General features: G+C 38.8%; 1 protein-coding gene across 4 annotated transcripts in view; it reads right to left on the reverse strand.

Annotated features, from left to right (window-relative positions):
• Positions 1-21408, reverse strand: part of PRKCA (protein kinase C alpha) — a 315869-nt gene that overhangs the window by 63640 nt on the left and 230821 nt on the right. For all 4 annotated transcript variants that reach the window (XM_050920648.1, XM_050920649.1, XM_050920651.1 and 1 more), the window contains 2 exons: positions 401-557; positions 144-278 (listed from right to left, as the gene is read on the reverse strand). In XM_050920648.1, the coding sequence (XP_050776605.1) occupies positions 144-278; positions 401-557 (292 nt within the window). The remainder of the gene's footprint in view (positions 1-143; positions 279-400; positions 558-21408) is intronic.

Below are 21408 nucleotides of genomic sequence, written 5' to 3' on the forward strand. Positions count from 1 at the left end.
TTTGCTTTTAGTATTTTAATTTTGGGAGGATTATTTATAAATTAAATGCTAAAAACAGGAAATTATGCAAAAAGCGTAAGGAATGTCTTGGGGTTAAAAATATTGCTATGTAACTTTTTAAAACTTCCTAGGGCACCTCTTACCATCCACACGCTGGTATTTTCATAAGCTCTGACACCCCAAATGAAAGCGATCCCATGAAATCATTTCTAGTCGTTCGATCCCAGTCCCAAACTTCTACAGATAACCGTCGATCTTTGTCTGTAGGTTTCAATTTACTACAAAAAGAGGAGGAAAAAATTAGAAAAAAGTAGGCATGCTTTAAGTTCTCAAAAGTATAACTCAATAAACCACATGGTGCTGCACAGATAACATAGCATTACAAAAAGATTTAACTCACAATGTAAATGACTCATTCCAATGTGGGTTTAGAGTGGAACGGATGGTTTTTGTTTTTTGTTTACTTTCATTCTTTGGGTCAGGGATAAGTTTCAGCTTCACATATGGATCTGAAAGTCCATTTGGATCCATAGGGATTAAGTTTTTTGCTTCTCGTACTGCAAATGTAAAATGTATAATGTATTATGAATCTAGTTATAGAAGAGAAATAGCATAATGCTATTTATATAGGACTACAAAACATTAACAACAAAAGAATAATATTAAGTCACAGGAAAGAAAAATATAAATTACTGATTTTAAGCATATTAGAAAAGAAAACTAAAAAAACCCCAAGCAGATCCACTAATGAGATCAGGTTAGTGGACAAAACTTTGACTGCTGTGGGCTGAGGTTCATTTCTGGATATTTGCTTCTGCCCTGAGCATGGCAGGAAGAAATGGTCAGTTAGTTAGACAATACACATAAAACATGGGCACACCACAAAGGTTATTTTCTCCCCATGGTATGATTGTTCAGCAACCAAATACAATACTAAGCTGGTAACTATTCTATATGCCTTTATTAACTTGGACAAATAGCAGCTCTGTGTTACATTTTGCTGCACTTGCGAAAATGAATAAAAGGAGAATTTAAGAAGTCTGGGAACATAGCAAACAGATGTATTGTTTGTTCAATTGCTGAATCACAAGACCCATCTTATTGCATTCAGCAGCATACAAGAGTAGGATAGCTTTGCAAATGTTGGTACCTTGACTACAAAAAGATGTTAAGTTGCTGTCACAAAACACAAGGACTGAGAAGAGTGGATTTTTTTAATTCTGTAAGTTTGAAACGGGTTCATATACAATGGAGGGAGATCTTGGATATACTGTAACTGATTTAAGTTCAGAAGCCATTAAAAATGCAACTGGGTAAGCCTGCAATATCTACGAAGCCATTTTGCTTAATGTATTTTAAAGTAATCTATGTGCTCAATTATATAACCACAGGGCTGTTTATTTTGGTGCTTATATAGCCTGTTAACAGGGCCACACAGGTACCTGAATTGCAAACAACAGATTTCACAAGGTATGTGTTGCATTGTGGGTAATCTGTACACACTTTTTTTTTATAATTTATTATTGGAGAACATACAATGTTAAACTCTCTACAGACTATATCTTCATGAAAATGTGAGATGGAGCCACAGCAAGAATGTGAACAGACACATCAGAAACTTAAAGCAAGGTTACTATGCTGTTTTAATTATCTGAAGTTGCACATGAAAGTTGTAGTGGCTTCCAATTTTATGATATTGGGGGAAGAGGGGAACAACAAATGTGCCCATTTTGTACTTTCTAGATTCTGAATCAACATCCCATATGGTATTGATCCTGAACAGGTGTGTGAGACAGATGAGAACAGTCTATAGTCTGCACATGTCGACGTTCAAGTTGGGGTCTCACAAGGCCACACCCTGAGAGGTGTCAAGCAATTGCTGACATCAGTGGGAACTGATGCATTCATCAGAGGCTCAGCACACCCAGATTTTGGTCCACCTGCAACTGCATCAGCAGCAAGCATTAATTAAAGAGTCCAGCAGCCACAGCGGAGGAGTGCTTTAAATTGATGAGTAGATGTATTAACTGAAATTCTCCCCTGTGCAGAGAACCTTCACAAGTCCAATGTGCCATGAAAGTCATGCTATTTTGAGTGTTTAAGGGAGGCTTAAGTGGCATAGCAGCTTTGTGAATTTCACCCTGTTGAGAAACTGTTCCCACCCCCACTTTGTGCTGAATTCTAACTTTAATGCAGGTTCCATTTGTGGAACAATTGCAGGGCTTGCAACAGAGATCCACAGGACATATCACAGAGGACAATCTGGGCCATTCAATTGCAAAGCGTACTGTGGGCTGAATAAGCATATCCAAACCATAAATATAACCAGTGGCTTGTTTGTATAAAATTTTGCTCACTGGAGTAGCCTTCTGAGCTACACATTTCACTGTCCTGAGAGCTCCATATTCCCCAGAACTGCTCTGACTTGTACTCAGTCTGCCTATGGGCTCTGAAGGGCTATGAGCAGCCAAGAACAGCTGCAGTGCAGCAGTGTTCTGACCTAGGCTGCTTCTTCTGAGCCTGTCCCTTGGGGCAGCAAGGGATGCTGGCATAGAGCTTTTCTGCCAGTGGTACACCAGCGGAGGGCATTCCTGAGTGCATTGGGGGGCGAGAGGGGAGAAAGACAGCAACTGCTTTTAAGACACTGGAACAGCATAAAGAGGTCTCAGGGTAATGGAGACTCTTACCTCAAAACTATTAACCCTTATTTCTCGTTTTAAATGTCTAAATTCAATCTGTCTGTTTTCAGTGCAGCAGAACATTCCATTTCCAAGCTCTGCCATAAGCAAAACAGGATTCCTATCTGATTTCTTTTGAATTATGATGAACTGAAAACTTGGTGAAATTTTAAAAGGAAATTGTCAGCTGTCACTAGAGACAATCATTGAATCTAAAAAGAACTATTCCTCTCCAACGTCACTGGAGTAGCATACCAGTTGGGTTTAAAACAAATTTTCTGACCTGGAAAATCATCCATTTAATGCTAAATGAAATGCCAACTGACAGAGTCTAAGGTACTGGCTTTAGCAGATACCCATGTTTAAGATGAAATATAGTAATACTTCTACAGGGAAATATTGGTAACTGCAAAATCACTAAAGCATCAAGTTGATAAATGACAGTTGCTCAAGCTTTTCCTTATGTTCAACCGATTTATTAAAGGGAACAAAGTCTAATATTTGTAACAGAAATGGGGTTCCTCCCCCTTTTTCAGAATCTGCATCGAGCAAAAAAGGCAAAACAGGAGTACTTGTTTTTCAAAACGAAATCCAGAGTGTTCTGGGTTTTGGTCCTAGTTTAACTGAACTCCCAGTTTTTGGGATGTCGTTTTTGGATATATGAGGCTGTTTCTTACCCATCCCTAACATGCACCACTTCTTACAACAGCATTATAGGGACACAGTCAACTTAAAAATCTGATCCCTGACTTCGAACTTCTTGTTGCTACAACTGAAATGTAAAATATTAAAAATGAAAGAAGTTAGTGAAGAAAGGGTGGGATATTTTCTCCCCCATTTTGTTTGTATATTTGACAATTCTTTTGATTTGCTTCCCCAATGTAGTCAGGAAGAGTGAATTTCACCCGTGTACAGGGGTTGCACATGACCTATGCAACACCAAGATGCTATATGCCTGGTGATGGCTCTCTCTGCTCAGTTAGTCAGTTTCCTTTGTATGAGCCTTTTTATATAGCAGAAGAAAGGGGGGAACCCCCGCATAAAAGCCCAGATTTTTGGATGCCAAATTTGAGACATCTTAAAACAGCCTAATTTTCAGAGCACTTTTTAGATATCTGGCCCCTTTTTACTGAATTTCAAGTTTGGCACCTGAAATTACAAATCATTTTGGAAAATAGCAATCATCAGTAATTGGCACAACAGAGGTAGCACACGTAGTTGCGGATACAATATTACTTTGACTTCCTTTTAAAAAATGGACTAGATTTTAAGCTGACAGTCTCCCCTTAAGACTGAAATAATGAAACAATTGTCTGATAAGAAAAAGCATCCCCAAGAATCCCAATGCAGCAATACTGTAAATGGATCCCGAAAAATGGAGACTCAAAAGGGACTGGCTCTTGTGTTTGGAAATCAACTAGCACATAGCGGGCGCTATAGTAAATAAATACATAAGTAAATAATACTTACGACAAGCACGGAGGCCCAAGGTAGTCAACAAATAAAAATGATGATTCAGAGAAGCTAAGTGACATGCAAAACTTACACAGTGATTCAATTGCAAATCTGGGAACACAACCCCAGAATCCTGACTCTCAATTCTTTGCTATAAAGTGAAAAAAAAAAAACGAGTACCTTCTACAGAGCCAGAATCTACACCACAACCAAAGATGGCACCACTCCCTTTCTCCTTTCTTTTGTTTTGCGTAACAACCTCTTGATCAAACTGTGGGAGTGAATAGTTGCTACACAGCTGATGTTGAGATCTGCATTTAAAGCAGGATTCAACTTCATCTGTTTTTGACTTGAACACTCAAATTTTGTTCCAAAATTTGGCATGACACTCTTCAAAGTACACTGAATTTTCTTGTAATTAAAAAAATCACGAACTCTTCCAGCAAACATTTTAAAATTGTCCCTTATTTGAAACTTTGCCCTCAGAGCCTTATGGTGTATGTGGTGGGATTTTTTGTTTGGTATTTTTTTTTCCCATTACTCTAGCTGAATCAACAGAATTCCCACTAATTCCAAACCCCACATTCCAAGATGGCAAAAATCTCCTAAAAATTTTTAACAAATAAATAAGCCAAGGATTTTCTTAACTTAATCCATTTGTTTCTGTCTTTAACTTTGTGTTTTTAAAAATTAATATTACGCTCTCCCATCCGATTTCACGAAATGGTAATACTTTACTGTGACTGTAGTTAAACTACACTAATAGGTGTAGAATTTCCTGGTGTGCACAACTATTGCTTCTCTTTCTTTGCCTTTGTTTGTTGAAACTACTCAAGATACATGCAAAATAATACAAAACTGTTTAATATGCAACTATTATTTGACCCTAAGTTCGAACTTGGAACTTCTGAAAAAGAATCTTCTGATATATTAATTCCAGACGAATGTTTCTTGATTTCTTATAACAAATTGACGTATTTCATAAACTCAAGTTGAGATGGTCTCTCTCTGACCCACATGCCTGATTAGAAAGCTATTTACAGTAACTAAACCTATCCACCGCAGCAAATATTTACAGTGATGGTGTCTGCTTTTGGGTACTCCTGCTACAGAGATATCTGTTTACACTAAGCTTTCGTGCCACCTATTTGCCATTGATGCTACCACCAGTCCAGCTCCAATGCTGATAGCAACAGCGGAATCTGGTGGCTGCCAAAATTTTAACCACAATCTTCTCTAACCTAGCTTGGTGCAGATCTAGATGACCCAGTGTTAAAAACGCCAGTGGCCACAGAAGCATATTCAGCTCCACCAGTGGGAATGATAGCATCAAAGAGGGTTAGCAAAGGTGGGATTTTTAGGTAAGAAATGCTAGAGGGGAGACCATCTTTCATTACAGCTGAAAACCCACATTGTGGTCATATAGGGCATATTTTCATTTGACTTGCATACCAAATGTTAACTGCTCTGTGACATCAAATGTGGCAAGAACACATCTGTTGAGCTGACTGTATTATGTTTCTGCTTTGGAATTTAATAACTGCACATCTTTAGATTTTTAATTTAAATACTTAATGTTAATCATTCAGCCAGTATTGAGATGTTTTACTTTGCAATTACCAGCTGTCAAGCACAGATAAAGAATGAAAGCAACACAAGTTAACATGTCAAATAAATTTCACATAAGGTCACAATACTATCAACTCATTATTAAATGTATTTATTTAGGGGCTAGAGGTGCAATATTTGGAAAATAACCATGCTCAATAATTGAAACGCAGGGGATACCTTTGTTTTCTAAACATTATCACAAGCTGTAAAAGAATTTATAATTTTGCTGTAGGCTAGAATTTGGTTTTACAGGAGGCCTTTCATTAATAACATATCCCTAAGCGTTTTGTAGAAATTGAGTTACTGTAGATATTGTAACCAAGTGACTTTATGCATTCACCCTTAGCTTTCACAGTCATGAATGTTAGAAACTATTTTATCTGGCCAGGACATGGGGATCCTGGAACATAAGGAAAGGAAATTTTGTTTTAACTTATCTCATGTCACAGCATCCTCCAAATACTGAATCACATTGTCAGATTCTGAGCATAAGTTCAAGTACTGCCTAGCACTTGAACCTATGACTTCCTGGCCTAGATGTTAGAATGGTACCATCTGAGCCACCCAGGCGTATTATAATACATTGTTTACTCTCAATATTTATAGATCTGGAAGAGGACAGCTTTCGGCAGCATCCAGCAGTCAAATGACTTGCAAACCAGCTATGGCATCATTTTCAGAATAGGATCTGTTTTCCGTCTGAAAATAAAGGCGTGATTGTGGTGGATTTACAACTGTGCACTGCTGCTGTCAAATAGAAAACAACAAACAATGACAGAAAGACAATACGGATGTCAGAGTAAAGCACGGTGAAAAGCAGAATTATTAGCTAACATGACACAATAGCTCCATTATCCTAAAGTATTAAAAGGTGCTATACAAAGTCAAATAACGATTTTATTCAGTACCATGTTTGCACAATATATACATTCCAAGTAGTAAAAAATATACATTTTTGAATATTGGCCAACTACAAATAAGAAAACTATATGAAATATTTAAAAATGGAAGGGGGTGTGGAATGGGCCACTGTGTAAATATCAGCTGACAGGTGTATTTGCATATTGTATTTATACTACTTGCTTAAAATGAATGACAGCGCTTGCGCAGGTGAAATTTTACTTTTTACAATACTTGTACAAGTCATAAGGAAAGAAACAAAAAGGACAGCACAGTCAATTGATCTGCTGCTACGTTGATTAAATCTCTATTACTCTACAGGATCCAAATGCATGCTACAGCTGATAAAATGGCTGAGAAAACATTAATTGAATAAAAACAAACTTATGTGAAAAATAAATGTCCTGTTTAGAAAGACAGTATAGTCGAATGGATATAGCACTAGACTGGGAACGAGGAAACCTGAGTTCCAGTTTTGGCTCTGACACTGTCCTCCTGCCTCACCCTGGGCAAGTCACTTTGCTTCTCTATGCCTGAGTTTCCCTTCATAGTTGATTATAAGTTCTTTGGAGCAGGAACTGTCTCTTTCCACATGTATGCATTCCACCACCTGGTACAATGGGCCTTCCGGAACCCGACACTAAGGCAATACAAATAAGTAATAGTAATATTTACCAAAATGATGGCATGAGAAAAACAAATCTACATGCCAAACTGTAATTAGCAGCATCTTTTCAATTTGGGAGATAAAAGCTCTCCCACCCCAACTTCCATTACATACCTCTGCTTTTCTTTAGAAGAGAGCTCAAATTAATGAGTTGTATTTTACAGCATCACCAGACAAAGCTAATAGAGGCGACACTGGAGCGCATAAATGTATTAAATAATTCAAAGCAATTTATCCGTGATACCAGCACAATCACTAAGTGTATAATACGTAAATTAAATAAATACTTATACGATGCTTTAAATATTTGGAGTACTTAATAAACCCCCACAATACTCCTGTGACGTAAGCAGTTATAATCCTCATTATACAGACGAGGAAATGAGCACAACAGAGCCCTGATTCTGCAACGTATTTAAGCACATTCTTAAATGCTTTTGTGAACCGGGGCCTAAATGACTTATCCAAAGCCAGCAACAATGTAAGAGCTGATATTAAATATCAGGAATTCCTTGCTCCTAGTCTCTGGGTACAGTATGCCGCCACTCTTATCTTTGTATCTTATTTGCCTGCCTAAAATGGTTGTTCGTATGGGCCATATCATCTCAGGATCTGAGAACCTGGCATAAAATTAATATTTCTCTTCCTTCCGAGCCAGTGCAACAAATAGCCCGATTAGTTGATAGATTTTTGCCTGTGTGAGCAAGAGTGTGTGTTGAGAGTCTCTGTGTGCGTGAAGAAATTATCAAGGGAAAACAAAGTTGAAATAAGTTTTGAATGTAGTTCTGGGTGTAGTCTGTTCTGTGCTCATTGTTCTCTCTCACAAATGTCATGGTACATTGCCAGCCATTGTGAAAGTCCTGTCTCCTGCACTTATGAACCTCTCCCTATTGACTGACAGTTTTATTGTTCTAGTAGAAGATAGCTGTCCTGAGGAGAAATGGCTGCAGAGGGAGAGGTGATCTCTTAGGTAACAAGGGCCAGTCCCATGGACAGCTTTGACTATCAACACAGAGGCCTTAAACTGGACTCTGAATTTAATGAGGAGTCATTAAGTATGATGGGAAATAGGGGGAAGTGGAGGGTGTCTCACATACTGGGTAGGTTTCTAATGTTCATATACTAAAATTGTGATAGGACAAGAGCTGTATGCTACAATAAATGAGCAAATTTTATGCTCGTGCTGCATATTTTGAATGCAATACATAAAGTGTCCATTTGGAGGAACTGTGGGACTACAATAAATTTGCAAAGTAAAATAGATAACTTGATGGAATCAGGTCTATTGAAATCAGTATCGGAGCTGGAAAGGAATCATATTAACCTGGTCCTGGGTTTGATGTTTTCAATTTCTTTTATATATGGTTTTAAATTATTAAAGGAGAAAAAGAGGTACAAAACAAAAGGTGCAACATAGGGTACAATCCCATTTATTCAGTGAAATTTTCAGAGATTTGCATCGGAAAAATTAGTCATAATTGTCTCATAATATAAATTAAGCCATTGTGCACCCTAAACTAAGATACTTTTTGCAACTTGACACATTCTGGACGTGCACACATCCTTTCCTTTGTGTCAAATACAGGCACGACATTCTATGGGAAGGGAAGGGAAGGTTAGGTTAGGTTCAGGCTGCATCAGCCTCTGAGGTTTTCAGAAAAATGAAGCATCTCTTATTGTGATCAGCACTAGATGAGATATGAGGACAAAGAACTGAATCTCCATACCCAAATTAGCTTTCCAGCTAGACTATTTTTAAAAACAATATTTTAATTGAGCAAGCTATATTTAAATGACAAAGTATTAAAAAAATAACATTTTTAGGCTTTTTTTTTGTTGCCATGCTCCAACTTGGAAAATGGATCAAAATAATAAAAAGCAACACGTCCAAAAGAGTCTAAATCTTGAGCGGTGCCGAGCATTAGCAAATCCAGTGAGAGTTGTAGGTGTTCAAACACCACTCAGAATCAGGCTCACAGTCCTTTATCTCAGAATCATAAGACTGGAAGGGACCTCGCAAGGTCATCTAGTATAGTCCCCTGCACTCATGGCAGGACTAAGTATTATCTAGACCATCCCTGACAGGTGTTTCTCTAACCTGTTCTTAAAAATCTCCTGTGATGGAGATTCTACAACCTCCCTAGGCAATTTATTCCAGTGCTTAGCCACCCTGACAGTTAGGAAGTTTTTCCTAATGTCCAACCTAAACCTCCCTTGCTGCAATTTAAGCCCATTGCTTCTCATCCTGTCCTCAGAGATTAAGAACAACAATTTTTCTTCCTCCTCCTTGTAACAACCTTTTATGAACTTGAAAACTGTTATGTACCCTCTCACTCTCCTCTTTTCCAGACTAAACAAACCCAATTTTTTTCAATCTTCCTTCATAGGTCATGTTTTATAGACCTTTAATCATTTTTGTTGCTCTGTGTAAAGAGATACTACCTTTTGTCTGAAAAGATTATTGCTCCTGCAAGTAACTTAGGCAGCATATATTCACCATCTATTCTCTCTACTAGGCGTAAGTCCATTCAAATGAATGAAATATCTGCATCACTGACGTCATGACATTTCAGGGTAGAAATAACGGATATGTTGAATGATTGCATATACTGTTCCACAATAAGATGCTAACCACACGATATACGTACGTGATACGTGCTAAGAGCAGTACTTAGTTCATAGAAACATGTCTCATCAATTCTTACTTTAAAAAGTAAACTGAATATATAAAGATAAAATTTAAAAAAAGTAAAAAACAGACCTTCTCTGGCATGTGTGTAGTAAGCTGCAGCTTGACAGGAGTTTTGCATCTCTATCTATGCTCCACTTAACAGCTGTTCCTACTGTTGGCTGCTGGACTTCTCCAGGACGGGTGTCAGGATGACCTCGGTGGGAGGTTCTGTGTCTCTAGACCTTATTCTTTCTTGTATTCTGCCATACTCTAAATTTAGCTTCCTTGCACCAAGCCCCTTCTCCTCTCCATTTAGAGGTATCTGATGAAAAAGGCACTTGGGAAGATGAGATGTATACTGTTCCCACTTCTCTCTATGGGCTTCAAGAACAATGGGGAAGTTTGGTGGGCAAGTGGAAGGCTCTGAATGAGACACCAGTTGCTTTCTGCAGCCCACCACGTCAGCGCTGGCTGAGAGGACTTTCAAGTTGGGGAAGGGATGGCTCCAGCTTTATGGCAATTTTCCGCATTCTCAGCTGCTCCTTTTCTCTTATCAAATCTTCATCCATGAGGCAAGGGAAAGATGAAATTTCTCTTTCAATTCTTGAAGAAATGAGCCATTGTTACCATAATTTACTGTAAATGCTGTTGAAATGCCCAGGAGGGATTCAAGTTGTTACATTGCCCTTAACTGAATCATTGCAGTAAGATATTGTATGGTCATTAGTATTCTGAGGACTCAGCAGGACATGAGTGAAATGGGACAAGCGAAGGATGGAGCAGCAGCCTTCAGTATGAATCTCTCAATTTAAACAGTTTTTTAAGCTCAGTATATGTAATTTTATTAATGTGCTGATAGCTTTGGAGCTTGTACAGTTCAGGCCTCTGACAGAAACAATTTCATGACTTTTATTCTTAGAGTCTAATATGAGACAAGTGAGGAACTGAATAAATGATATTTGCCCTGTACAGGATGTACACTACTGGAAGGTTTTCATTAAAAAATCCGGTGAACACACCTGCTCAGTCATTTTTAACACAGTGTTCTCACCCTAATTCTCTGCGTTTAAACTCTACTTAGATTTCCAGATATTAGTTAAACTAATGCAGAATCATTCTCTGAGGCTTGGATACAGAGAGATCCCTGGAGAAAAAAATTACTGAATAGCCTTGGCACACGCTGCTGATCTAGGAGGCAGCCTGAACAGCTCGGGGACAGGAGAGTAAGTGCAAGGCTATTTCTTTCCTACCTCTTGCTGCAGGAAACACTGAATGGGGAGAAAAAACAACCTTCTAGAAACAATAAAGGAGGAGTTCAAAGATTAACTGGGAAGGAAAAGACAAAACTGTCTACTAAACACAGGCTGTTAAACAAAAAAATGTCATTATCTTGCTCCTTCTTGTTTTAAGAGATCTGGCCTATTTGTATTTTTGTCTGCATAATTAGTACCCTTTGACATCTTTTTTCAACTGATCAGGCATTTCTTTTCTTGAGGGAACAGGATGATGATACTTGCACTGAACTAAGAACGTAAAGAACTACCATCTCCGAGGTCCACCTCTTTGATGGCATCCTATTTTTAACAAGACAGGCCAGGTTCCTGTAACCAGGGTGTCAGGATGCAGAAGAAATTCCCCTCTCCATTAGAGACATGATATTTTGTGTGTGGCTAAAACAGAATAATGGAAAATATCCCTGGGAAAATGAATTAAGACTTTTTTGGAGACCACCTCTCAATGAGTGTTCACTCTGAGGAAGCCATAGTTTAATTAAAAACAACAAAGACACACACTTTCTTCTCTCCTTTGTGTGTCCCTTTACAAGCTGAAATACTTGAACGATACTAGGAGGAAGTATTCTATTTTATAAGGTAATAATAAAGGTCTTGAGATGCTAAATAAGGAGACCAAGAACAATTATCCTGATAAGAGATGAAGATAACTCCCTAGGAGAATTTGGTAGCTGTGCTAGCTAACAGCATCCTTCTTTTACAGGACCAATATAGGAAAATGTTCAATGGAATATGTATTCTCTCTTGCCTTTCCAGTTCTGCCTGTCACGCTTATTGGAGCAGAGTTATGCTGTGGTGGTCAGCAGAATAGTATTTATAAGAACAGAACAGTATTAATAATTCAGATTTTGATAATTATCCTTTCCACTTCTCTATGAAGACTTTCACGAAAGAATCCAATAACTGTTTTGCAAACATTAGCTAAAGAGGCCTCACTACTCTACCATAAAGGTAATAATTGGAGATATATCAATCTTCTAGAACTGGGAGGGACCTTGAAAGGTCATTGAGTCCAGCCCCCTGCCTTCACTAGCAGGACCAATTTTTGCCCCAGATCCTTAAGTGGCCCCCTCAAGGACTGAACTCACAACCCTGGGTTTAGCAGGTAAATGCTCAAACCACTGAGCTATCCCTCCCCCCTGTGAGAAAGGTAAGAATTTATCCCTATTTATAGATGGATAAACTGAGGTACAATCTTTTTCCAAAACAAGTTAGTTATTGAGTTTGAATTAGAACCCAAGAGTGTCTTGGCTCCCAGACGTCTGCTGAGATTGTGCTTTTCTCTAACTGCTTACCATGCATCTGACAAGCCTTACAGCCTGCAAGACTCATCTATTAGAAAGGTTTGTTTTGCTTTATAGTCCTGTACTTGTATTCTATTCATGTGAAGAACAAATGCACTTGCAAAACTTCTCCATTATTACCTTCTATCATAATCATCACATTGAAATGTTTGCCCTATGGAGCTACTTGCAAAAATCAGCACCAAAACGAACTACTTATGCCACGGTTCTTCTGTGGCAGAGGAAAACAATTCTCTTTCTAATTTCTCTAACAAATGACTATTCCTAGCCAAGTTAAATCCTCTTTTAATATCCTGTTGGAGAACAATGCTCACTCATTACTCTCACATTTATTGGATCCTGATGCTGTAATGAGTGCGCAATATGAAAATGTCTGCAATTGGTAGGCGATCTATCCAACAAGGTATAGAAGAGTGATTAATTTTCCTGAAATTATGAGGTGAAAAAACAGCTAATTTTAATGTTACTGTTTTCTTGTGTCCTTTATTAATATATTCTTTCATGCCAATAAGAAATTTACCATAGTCTCTACTACCCTTTAATAAGAATTTGGAGCTACTGGAGTTTCTCTACTTTAAATTCACACCGAGAAAGATGTACCTTTTTTATTCCACAGCTGGAAATCTCCTGGGTTCTATTATACTGTCTTACTAGAATATATTATTAGTTATCCCCCTTTAAACACATGCACTGTTGTGGGACAGGATACCTTTTCAGAACAATGTGAGTTTAGACAGGCAAAGCACTTCCTTTGCAACATGAAATTGCCAGAAGGTGGTATCAGACTATCAGATCCTTATTCAATTACCTGTGTTCCTCAGTTTATATTTTGAAATACTTTCACAGGTTTATATTAGATGTAGTTTAGTTTGGGAATCTGTGGCTCCTTAAAGAAAACATTCTGCTACTACTTTATGGTAAAAGCAAACGTACTACAGATCTAAGTGGGAATCACAAGGAAACAGCTTAGAAGAGCAGGCCCACTCTACAATGAGCACAGAGGGCGTTGGATTCTGGGATCACCAGAAAAGGTTGAAGAGGTCACCAGAAAACAAGAGAAAATGTGCAATTATATTCTGTTACAGTACAAATCCCTCTCACATGCAGCAAGTCTTCTGGGATCACCTTGCTCAATGGCAGTTACTGGCAATTCCAGAGACAGTTAGGAGTTACAAGCTGGTCAAGTAGACAGATTGCTCACACACATTCATTTTTTAAATCGCAGCTGGTACCTTGTAGGCAGTAATAAAGTAGCAAGTCCTTTATTTCAGTGATACTCTTGGAGCAGAACAAAAAATGAAAGCGATGTTAATGAGACGGACGCAGAAAGATTCTAATGTGAGTTCACTACTAACCTCACCTGAACAGGCTGGCTTTTCAAAATATGGATTAAATGAAAGGCGAACTTTTAGAGGAGACAGAATTCTGACAAGGACCCAGAAATTAGTCAGAATTCGCCAGGTTGCATCAATGATGTGGCAGAGTCATGTTACTCAGCTGTTTTATACTTGTAAGCTTTGGGCTTCCCTAACAAAAACGAACGTTCACAGCCACTAATGTAGCGTCTCTTCAATTAGGAAATGCTGACTCCAACCGCCAGGAGTAATTTGGAAAATGTATAGTTGGGATTAGGGGTGAGGAGAACCCCACTAACTCCTAGCGAGGCTATATTAGATGGCTGGGCAGCTGTCCACTGCTCATATCTTCTTCAAAGAGCATTCCAAGGCTCCATTTTTCTTTTAACACAAGCTTCATTATATACAAAACTTGTTCCTATATTCTCCATAACTGAGGAACATAAACACACACACACACAACTAAATATAATGGATGGTAAAACATTTTTTTTTAATTGAGAAGTTTATGTCACATTAGGAACATAAGAAGACAGCAAGTCAGTGGCACCCTGGCTCTAAATGAGTATGTCAATAGTGCAATTCTCTGTTATAAGATGCTGTCAAATTCAACTCCTAGCAACTGCTAGGCCAGAGTTTAGAATCTCAGTAATGTGACAATTTTTTTACATTTCAGAGCACCACACAAGGTTATTTTCTCACAACGATTTCCGTTAGCTCAGTATAAAAATAATTTTAGAAAGCGGGAAAAAAAATCAAAAAAGTCTGATTCAGCCACCTACAGATTCACTCACTGCACAGCATTAGATGGTAAGATTATAAAATGGGATCAGCAAAAAACAGAACAATTCAAGAAAGGAGCTGTGCTTTCATATTCATCAAATATAGATGTGCTCTGAGTGGAAGTCAATACAATGCAAGAAGCAGCAAGATTTGGAATAATAAAAGCGTGTTTAATAACAGCAACCTGCCAACAAACCACAATGTTAACAATAAGGTAATAAGGAAAAGGATATATACAGCTAACTGAAAACAATTCAAGAGATTTTCTAAACAAAGCGCAACAGTAAACACCCAAGATTTACTGTCATCAGGTGCATTGAAAAGAAGAATTCCTAAACCTTTTTCCTTAGTGAACCATGGATTGTAAACTCCAGGCCAGCTGAAACAGAATTAAGTATTAATATTTTAGAACTGCCACAAAAAAGCATGCCTTCTTGAAAGAAAGGTTAGGTCAACAAGATTTAGAAAATGCGGTATTTAATTGTAATGTGTGCATAAACTTATGAAATCCACTGAGTAGAGTAGTGAAGCATTTCATTTATTAGGACTAAGATATTGCATTTGAAGGAGATGCTGTAACTGCTGACAGCTGTTGAGCTGAGGAATACATAAATCTTTTAACTTGCATGCAACACAATTACCCCAATATGCAAAAAAGCTCCTAAATGAATATGGAGAATTGTCCTGGCTACTGGTTTCAAATCCACTTCCAGGGTCAACATGACCCTGCAACCAATTTCAATTTCTGACCAATGACAGATGTAATTTTTTGTAAGAGTTTTCAAATCCAATAGTTGTGTTCAATGGAAGGGATAAAGAAAAAAAAAACAAGAAAAAAGAGAACTCCTTCTGCCCCAGCCTTTCCCCACTCTCCCCGAAAGGAATGCTGATTGCCCCAGTCTCCCACTGACCTCTCAAATTAACACCCTCTTCCTGCATTTGTAAAACTCATAAGAAACTAGTTTCTAGGCATTATCCATTTAAGAACTTGCTAGTTTCCTGAGTGTTCAGATCAATACAAAAAATTGAACAAAAACTTTAAAATATGTCAGGGTTTTCTTCACACTGAACCTTCTTGTTTCACAGCCATATGGGTGCAACGCTGTCAGACACATTAAGCAAAGGGAGCAAATTGTGGAATCACCTACTAATGTATTAAAAGCTCTTTTGTGCCATCCAGGTTCATCTTTTGATTTCTCTGTTTGCTCTCCAATGTAATTAAAGAAAATTAACTGTAAAGAAAAATGTAAAGCAATCCAATTAACTGCTATGAATAAATTACTGTGTGTATTAATAATATATTGCTCCTCTATGACATCCTCAATCTGCAGAACTCAAAGAACCTTCACAGTGCCAAAGACTTAAGCCTTCCAGCACCCCTGGGATGCACAGGAGAAAAAATTATCCTCATTGTGCACATGAGAAAATGAGACACAGAAATGAAGTGACTTGTTCAAAATCATAACAGAAATCAGTGGCAGAGCTGGGAATAAAAACAAGGTCTTCTACTGACCAGTTCTCCTTAACCACAAGCCTATCTTTTCTCCTCATCATTTTGGGATCACTTTTAAATCCATTTGTCTTCTATACATACAAGAAGAAAGCAGAGAACAATTAATTTAGATTTCACCTGCAAAACACATTCAGTTTTGCGGCAACCTCATTTCCTACAACTGTCCCAAGTGATTTGCTTCTTTCCATTCCTAATTGACACCAAATAACATTTTTTGGAAAGACAGTGTTTGGAAAACTTGATGCGAAACCTCACTTATGAATCCGATCCAAAGCCACTATTTAACTTTTCAGCGCAAGAAAACATTTCCGGTGCTAATTTCATAGCAATTAATATTACCCTTAAAATGATAACCCTATAATTAGAAGCAATTAAAATACTGCTGAAAAATGAGCTGCCCTGTCAATGTTGATTTCTCTTCCCATTAAAGCCATGATACTGAAGCAGAGCTTTACAATAATTTGCTTCCACTCTTCTGAGGGGTGCTACTGTTTTGCAGCCCTCCATGACAATTGTGCTCTTTTCATTTTCATGGTTTGTTTCAAATGTGCCAATAAAGCCAACGTGAACTAATCTAGTTAGTCTCAAAGATTAGTAGGCTTCAGTAACACATTCATCTGCCTGTAGCTGACAAAGAAAAATAGCTTTTGCCTGATCTCTTAGGACCCTAAGTCTCATTTTTAAAAATGTTATCCAAGGTTTAACAGAAAAGAAAGGGAAGTACAAATTTTCACACAACCATGCACCTCCTACGGCACATTACATCCAGTGATTCAACATCAGAAGAAACTTGTACTTTAACTGCAGCAAACAGGATCCAGCGTGAATCATTCTCCTCCATGGGAGATAAATCGCTGCTGAATGCATACTTAACATTGAACTGAACTCCAGAAAAGTGTGTAAAGTGGAATTGGAGCCTTGATGTAAATAACTACATTATTTTCTATTAGGAGAGCATGAACATCTTCTCTGCAATTCCTATTATGGTCAAGCGCTGTGCTTTTCTAATAGACCCCAATCTTCAGTGGGCTATGATGAAAGAAAAGCTACATAACAGAAAGTCAAGAGAAAATAATGGCTCAAATTTGGATCAGATAATAGAGCAGACTTTGACTGCATTCCTTTAACTGTACCCAAAGCATTAAGACACATCTCTAAAAATATTTAAGAGCGCCAATTGCACTTCTTATCTTTTTCTTTTTTTTTTTTTTGTATATGAATTGTGTATTCACTGTTAAGCAAAGCCAGGGGTCACTAGATACAAGTCACAAACCAAAGGATTTAAAGCCTGTTCCACCCATGTAATACGTGTGAAAGGGTGTCAGCAAATGTCCTGCTAAAGAACAGACTAGAGGAAAGTCAGGCTTCAAGCTTAACATAAACCTCCAAACAAACTCTAGCTCAGGGGTCGGCAACCTTTCAGAAGTGCTGTGCTGAGTCTTCATTTAGTCACTCTGATTTAAGGTTTCGCGTGCCAGTAATACATTTTAACATTTTTAGAAGGTCTCTTTCTAGAAGTCTATAATATATAATTAAACTATTGTTGTATGTAAAGTAAATAAGGTTTTTAAAATATTTAAGAAGCTTCATTTAAAATTAAATTAAAATGCAGAGCCCCCTAGACCAGTGGCCAGGACTCAGGCAGTAGAGTTCAGCTCATGTGCCGCCTTTGGCACACGTGCCATAGGTTGCCTATCCCTGCTCTAGGTCATGCCTCCTGAATCCTCCCTTCACCTCTGATCAGCACGCCAGATAGACCTGTGGAAGTAATGCTAATCGCCTACCCATGTGGTCATTTTTACAAAGATATCCTGGATTTTTGTAACATCTGGTCATTCCAGTTAATCTGAGCCGTGGATGAAGACCATGTAGGTTGGGTTGGTGTTTAAGAAATACGTATTTTTGCTTACATCCTGATAATAGTAAACAAACATTAAATCAAACCTCAGGCATCTTGGTTGCACAACAAAAACCCACACTCTGTACCAGAAAGAGCAACATAACAAAGCAGTCCAAGAGCCTTTTAATTATCTCCAGATTTACTCAGTTTTAAACAATTAGAGCAGCAAGGACATCTTACGTTCAGACAGCAATCTGCATTCCCAAAATGCTTTATGAAGCCTCTCCAGGAAGCTCCAGTATAGTGCAGCCTGCTAGAGAAGGAAAGTGGTTAGCTCAGAGTGTATGGGAGGTGAAATTGTGTCTAAAACATTGGGGTAATTCCTACACACAGTTTCATAAGTGCCACAAGGTCCGTAATCTCCATGCAGACCAACCAGGAGCTCTGATTTTAAGGCCTCATCTTGAAGTCCCCACTAAAGGAATTAAACACATCTACTTCTAAAGAACTGTGGCAATCCTGTCTGTGTTCTCCAGGTTGCTTAGATATTTTAAATGCACTGCTTAAGCCACTAGGCCATTGCCATCTGGTTCAGCTCCCACTTCCCCCCCAATACTATGCAGTGGTGCAAATTACCACATTAGCAAGTATACATGTGCAACAGCCCCTTCCCAAACAAAAGCCACCTGAACCTCCTTATTGTCTTTCTAAGTAAAGTACTCAAAGCCATTTACTCAACAATATTGACTCACAAACTGCAGTATACTAAGGAGCTCCTCACTAAGGGTATGGCTACACTTACAGTTGTACAGCGCTGGGAGTTAGCTGTCTTCGTACAGCTACCAGCGCTGCAATGTGGCCACATCTGCAGCATTTGCAGCGCTGTTGGGAGTGGTGCATTGTGGGCAGCTATCCCAGCGTTCAAGTGGCTGCAACGTGCTTTTCAAAAGAGGGGGGTGAGGGAGAGAGAGAGAGTGTGGATTTTTGGAGCTGTCAGCTCCCTGCCTTGCAAGTTCTAAGGACTGGAACATACACATCACCAACTTGCAATCAATTTAAAAGTTTCGAGTCCTTCCCCTACCCCTCTTATTCACTAAATGCAAATTATGAACTCCCAAATAGCCTTCAGACCACATAAGTAGCTGCTCCAACACGGACTCCCCCGTCCCCCTCCGCCATGTGGCTTCTCTACTCAAAAGCAAACAGCTGTGTTTGTTTTTTAGATAAGCAGCTCCGGGGAGCCCGGATGGAGTTCAGCCATTCTTCCAGTTTGTTGTGAACAGGCATTCTGGGACATCTCCTAATATCCTGGAGGCCAATAACAGCGCTTTTGGTGGCCACACTTGATGAGCAGCGCTGCATCACCAGCGCTGCAATCGTTACACCCCAAGCAGACCAGGTGTACAGCCAGCGCTGCAGTCAGGGAGTTGCAGCGCTGGATGTGCCTTGCAGGTGTGGACAGTTACTCAGTTGCAGCACTGTAAACCTACCACCAGCGCTGCAACTCTCCAGTGTAGCCATGGCCTAAGAAATGTCACCCACAGCTCCTCTCCCGCAATAGCTATCAATGCTGCAGCCTCAAACTGCTTTGCTTACTGAGGGTATGGCTACACTTGCACTTCAAAGTGCTGCCGCGGCAGCTCTACCGCAGCAGTGCTTTGAAGTTTTGAGTGTGGTCGCAGCGCCAGCGCTGGGAGAGAGTTCTCCCAGTGCTGCACGTACTCCACATCCTCTATGGGTATAGCTTGCAGCGCTGGAAGCCGAGCTCCCAGCGCTGCAGCACTGTTTACACTAAGGCTTTACAGCGCTGTATCTTGCAGCGCTCAGGGGGTGTTTTTTTCACACCCCTGAGCGCGAAAGTTGCGCGCTGTAAAGCACCAGTAAGGCAGCAATGCTTGTTAAGAGTTCTGTCTATTTAATGAGTTTATGGGATGCCACCATAAGTGCCAGTTGTACATTTAACAGCACAAATGTTTTGCAGGCAATCCAAACAGAGCACTGTTTGCAAGGATACAAAAACTCAGCAAAAGTTAAAGTTATTTAGCAACCAAAATAGGATGCAGGATAGGAGCAGCATTTGGGAATGCCAGCCCAAGGGGCTAGTATTTATCAAAATAAATAAGTAAACACAATTTCAGGCCAAGTCTTGTATAGCAGCTGCCAAGCATCCCTTTTTTGTACTTCTATGCCTGAAGTGTCCTGATGATGTATTCATCCAATACTTTGAGGCTCGCAGCTGTGCGACCCTTCTTGCCAGCTCTTGTGAAAGAGCTTTCTTCCAAAGCTTTTTCTTTGACTCATTTTAAAGACAACGTGTTACTGGGAGAAGAGGTATTAAAAATGTATAATTTCAACAAAGCTAAAATATATATACCAAGCTCCAGAAGAAGATTTTTTGGGGTGAAAGACACACAAGAAGAATCCAAAATCCATACGTCTTCGGTTGGTTAGTTTTGAAAAAAAAAAATTGCTTCCAAGGACCAAATTGCCATTTTTATTTCAAGTCATTTTCTGGACCCATGACAATGGAAATGCTGACAAGCTGTTAATCGTAATAGCACAAGTGGTACCACGATTATTATATACATTCAGAAACTATAACAAACATTTGCCTTGGCATCCACAGAGCTATTAATTGTAGGATGGAAATGCTTTCCTATAAACACATGAGCCACAGTGTTTGACAAGTGCACTCTCTAAAATGGTGATATGAAAAAAACTTGACATGAAACCTACTTTTGTGTATGTTCCACAATGAACAAATTCTGAAAACTTAACAGTCCATAACAAAAAACCTTTTACAGCTTTGCTGTCCTCACATTTTGGAAAAGTGTTTTTCAACTAAAAATCTGAACTGTGAGGGTCGATTTACACAGTTGTATTGTAGCATCTCATTATGTCCAAGTCTTGTACATAACTTTTAAATCTACAGGGATCATAAAGTATGATACTCTTTACTTTCTGATAATACACAAATGTAGTGTAAATGAGCTCCAGTATGAATGAATATTGCCTAAAGATAATATGGAAAAAAGCATATCATTTTTTTTCTTGCTGTTTAATTATATCTTAAAATGTTAATATCGGACTAATATCTAGAGCAGAGGTTCTTAATCCAGAGGCTATTGGCTGCTTGAGGCCTAATCATCACACAGCTGCAATTCATGCGACATCCGCAGGGCCATACAGGTAGTGTGTGTATATATATATACACACACACACACACACACACACACACTGTGTGGAGTGACCTTACACCCCATATTCTGCATAGAAATATGGTTATGAAATGAATATGGCATAACTAAGATGTTTTATGCAAGATGGGTCACGTGAGAT

Source organism: Gopherus flavomarginatus, chromosome 12, assembly GCF_025201925.1.
Source record: "Gopherus flavomarginatus isolate rGopFla2 chromosome 12, rGopFla2.mat.asm, whole genome shotgun sequence".
NCBI classification, from domain to species: Eukaryota; Metazoa; Chordata; order Testudines; family Testudinidae; genus Gopherus; species Gopherus flavomarginatus.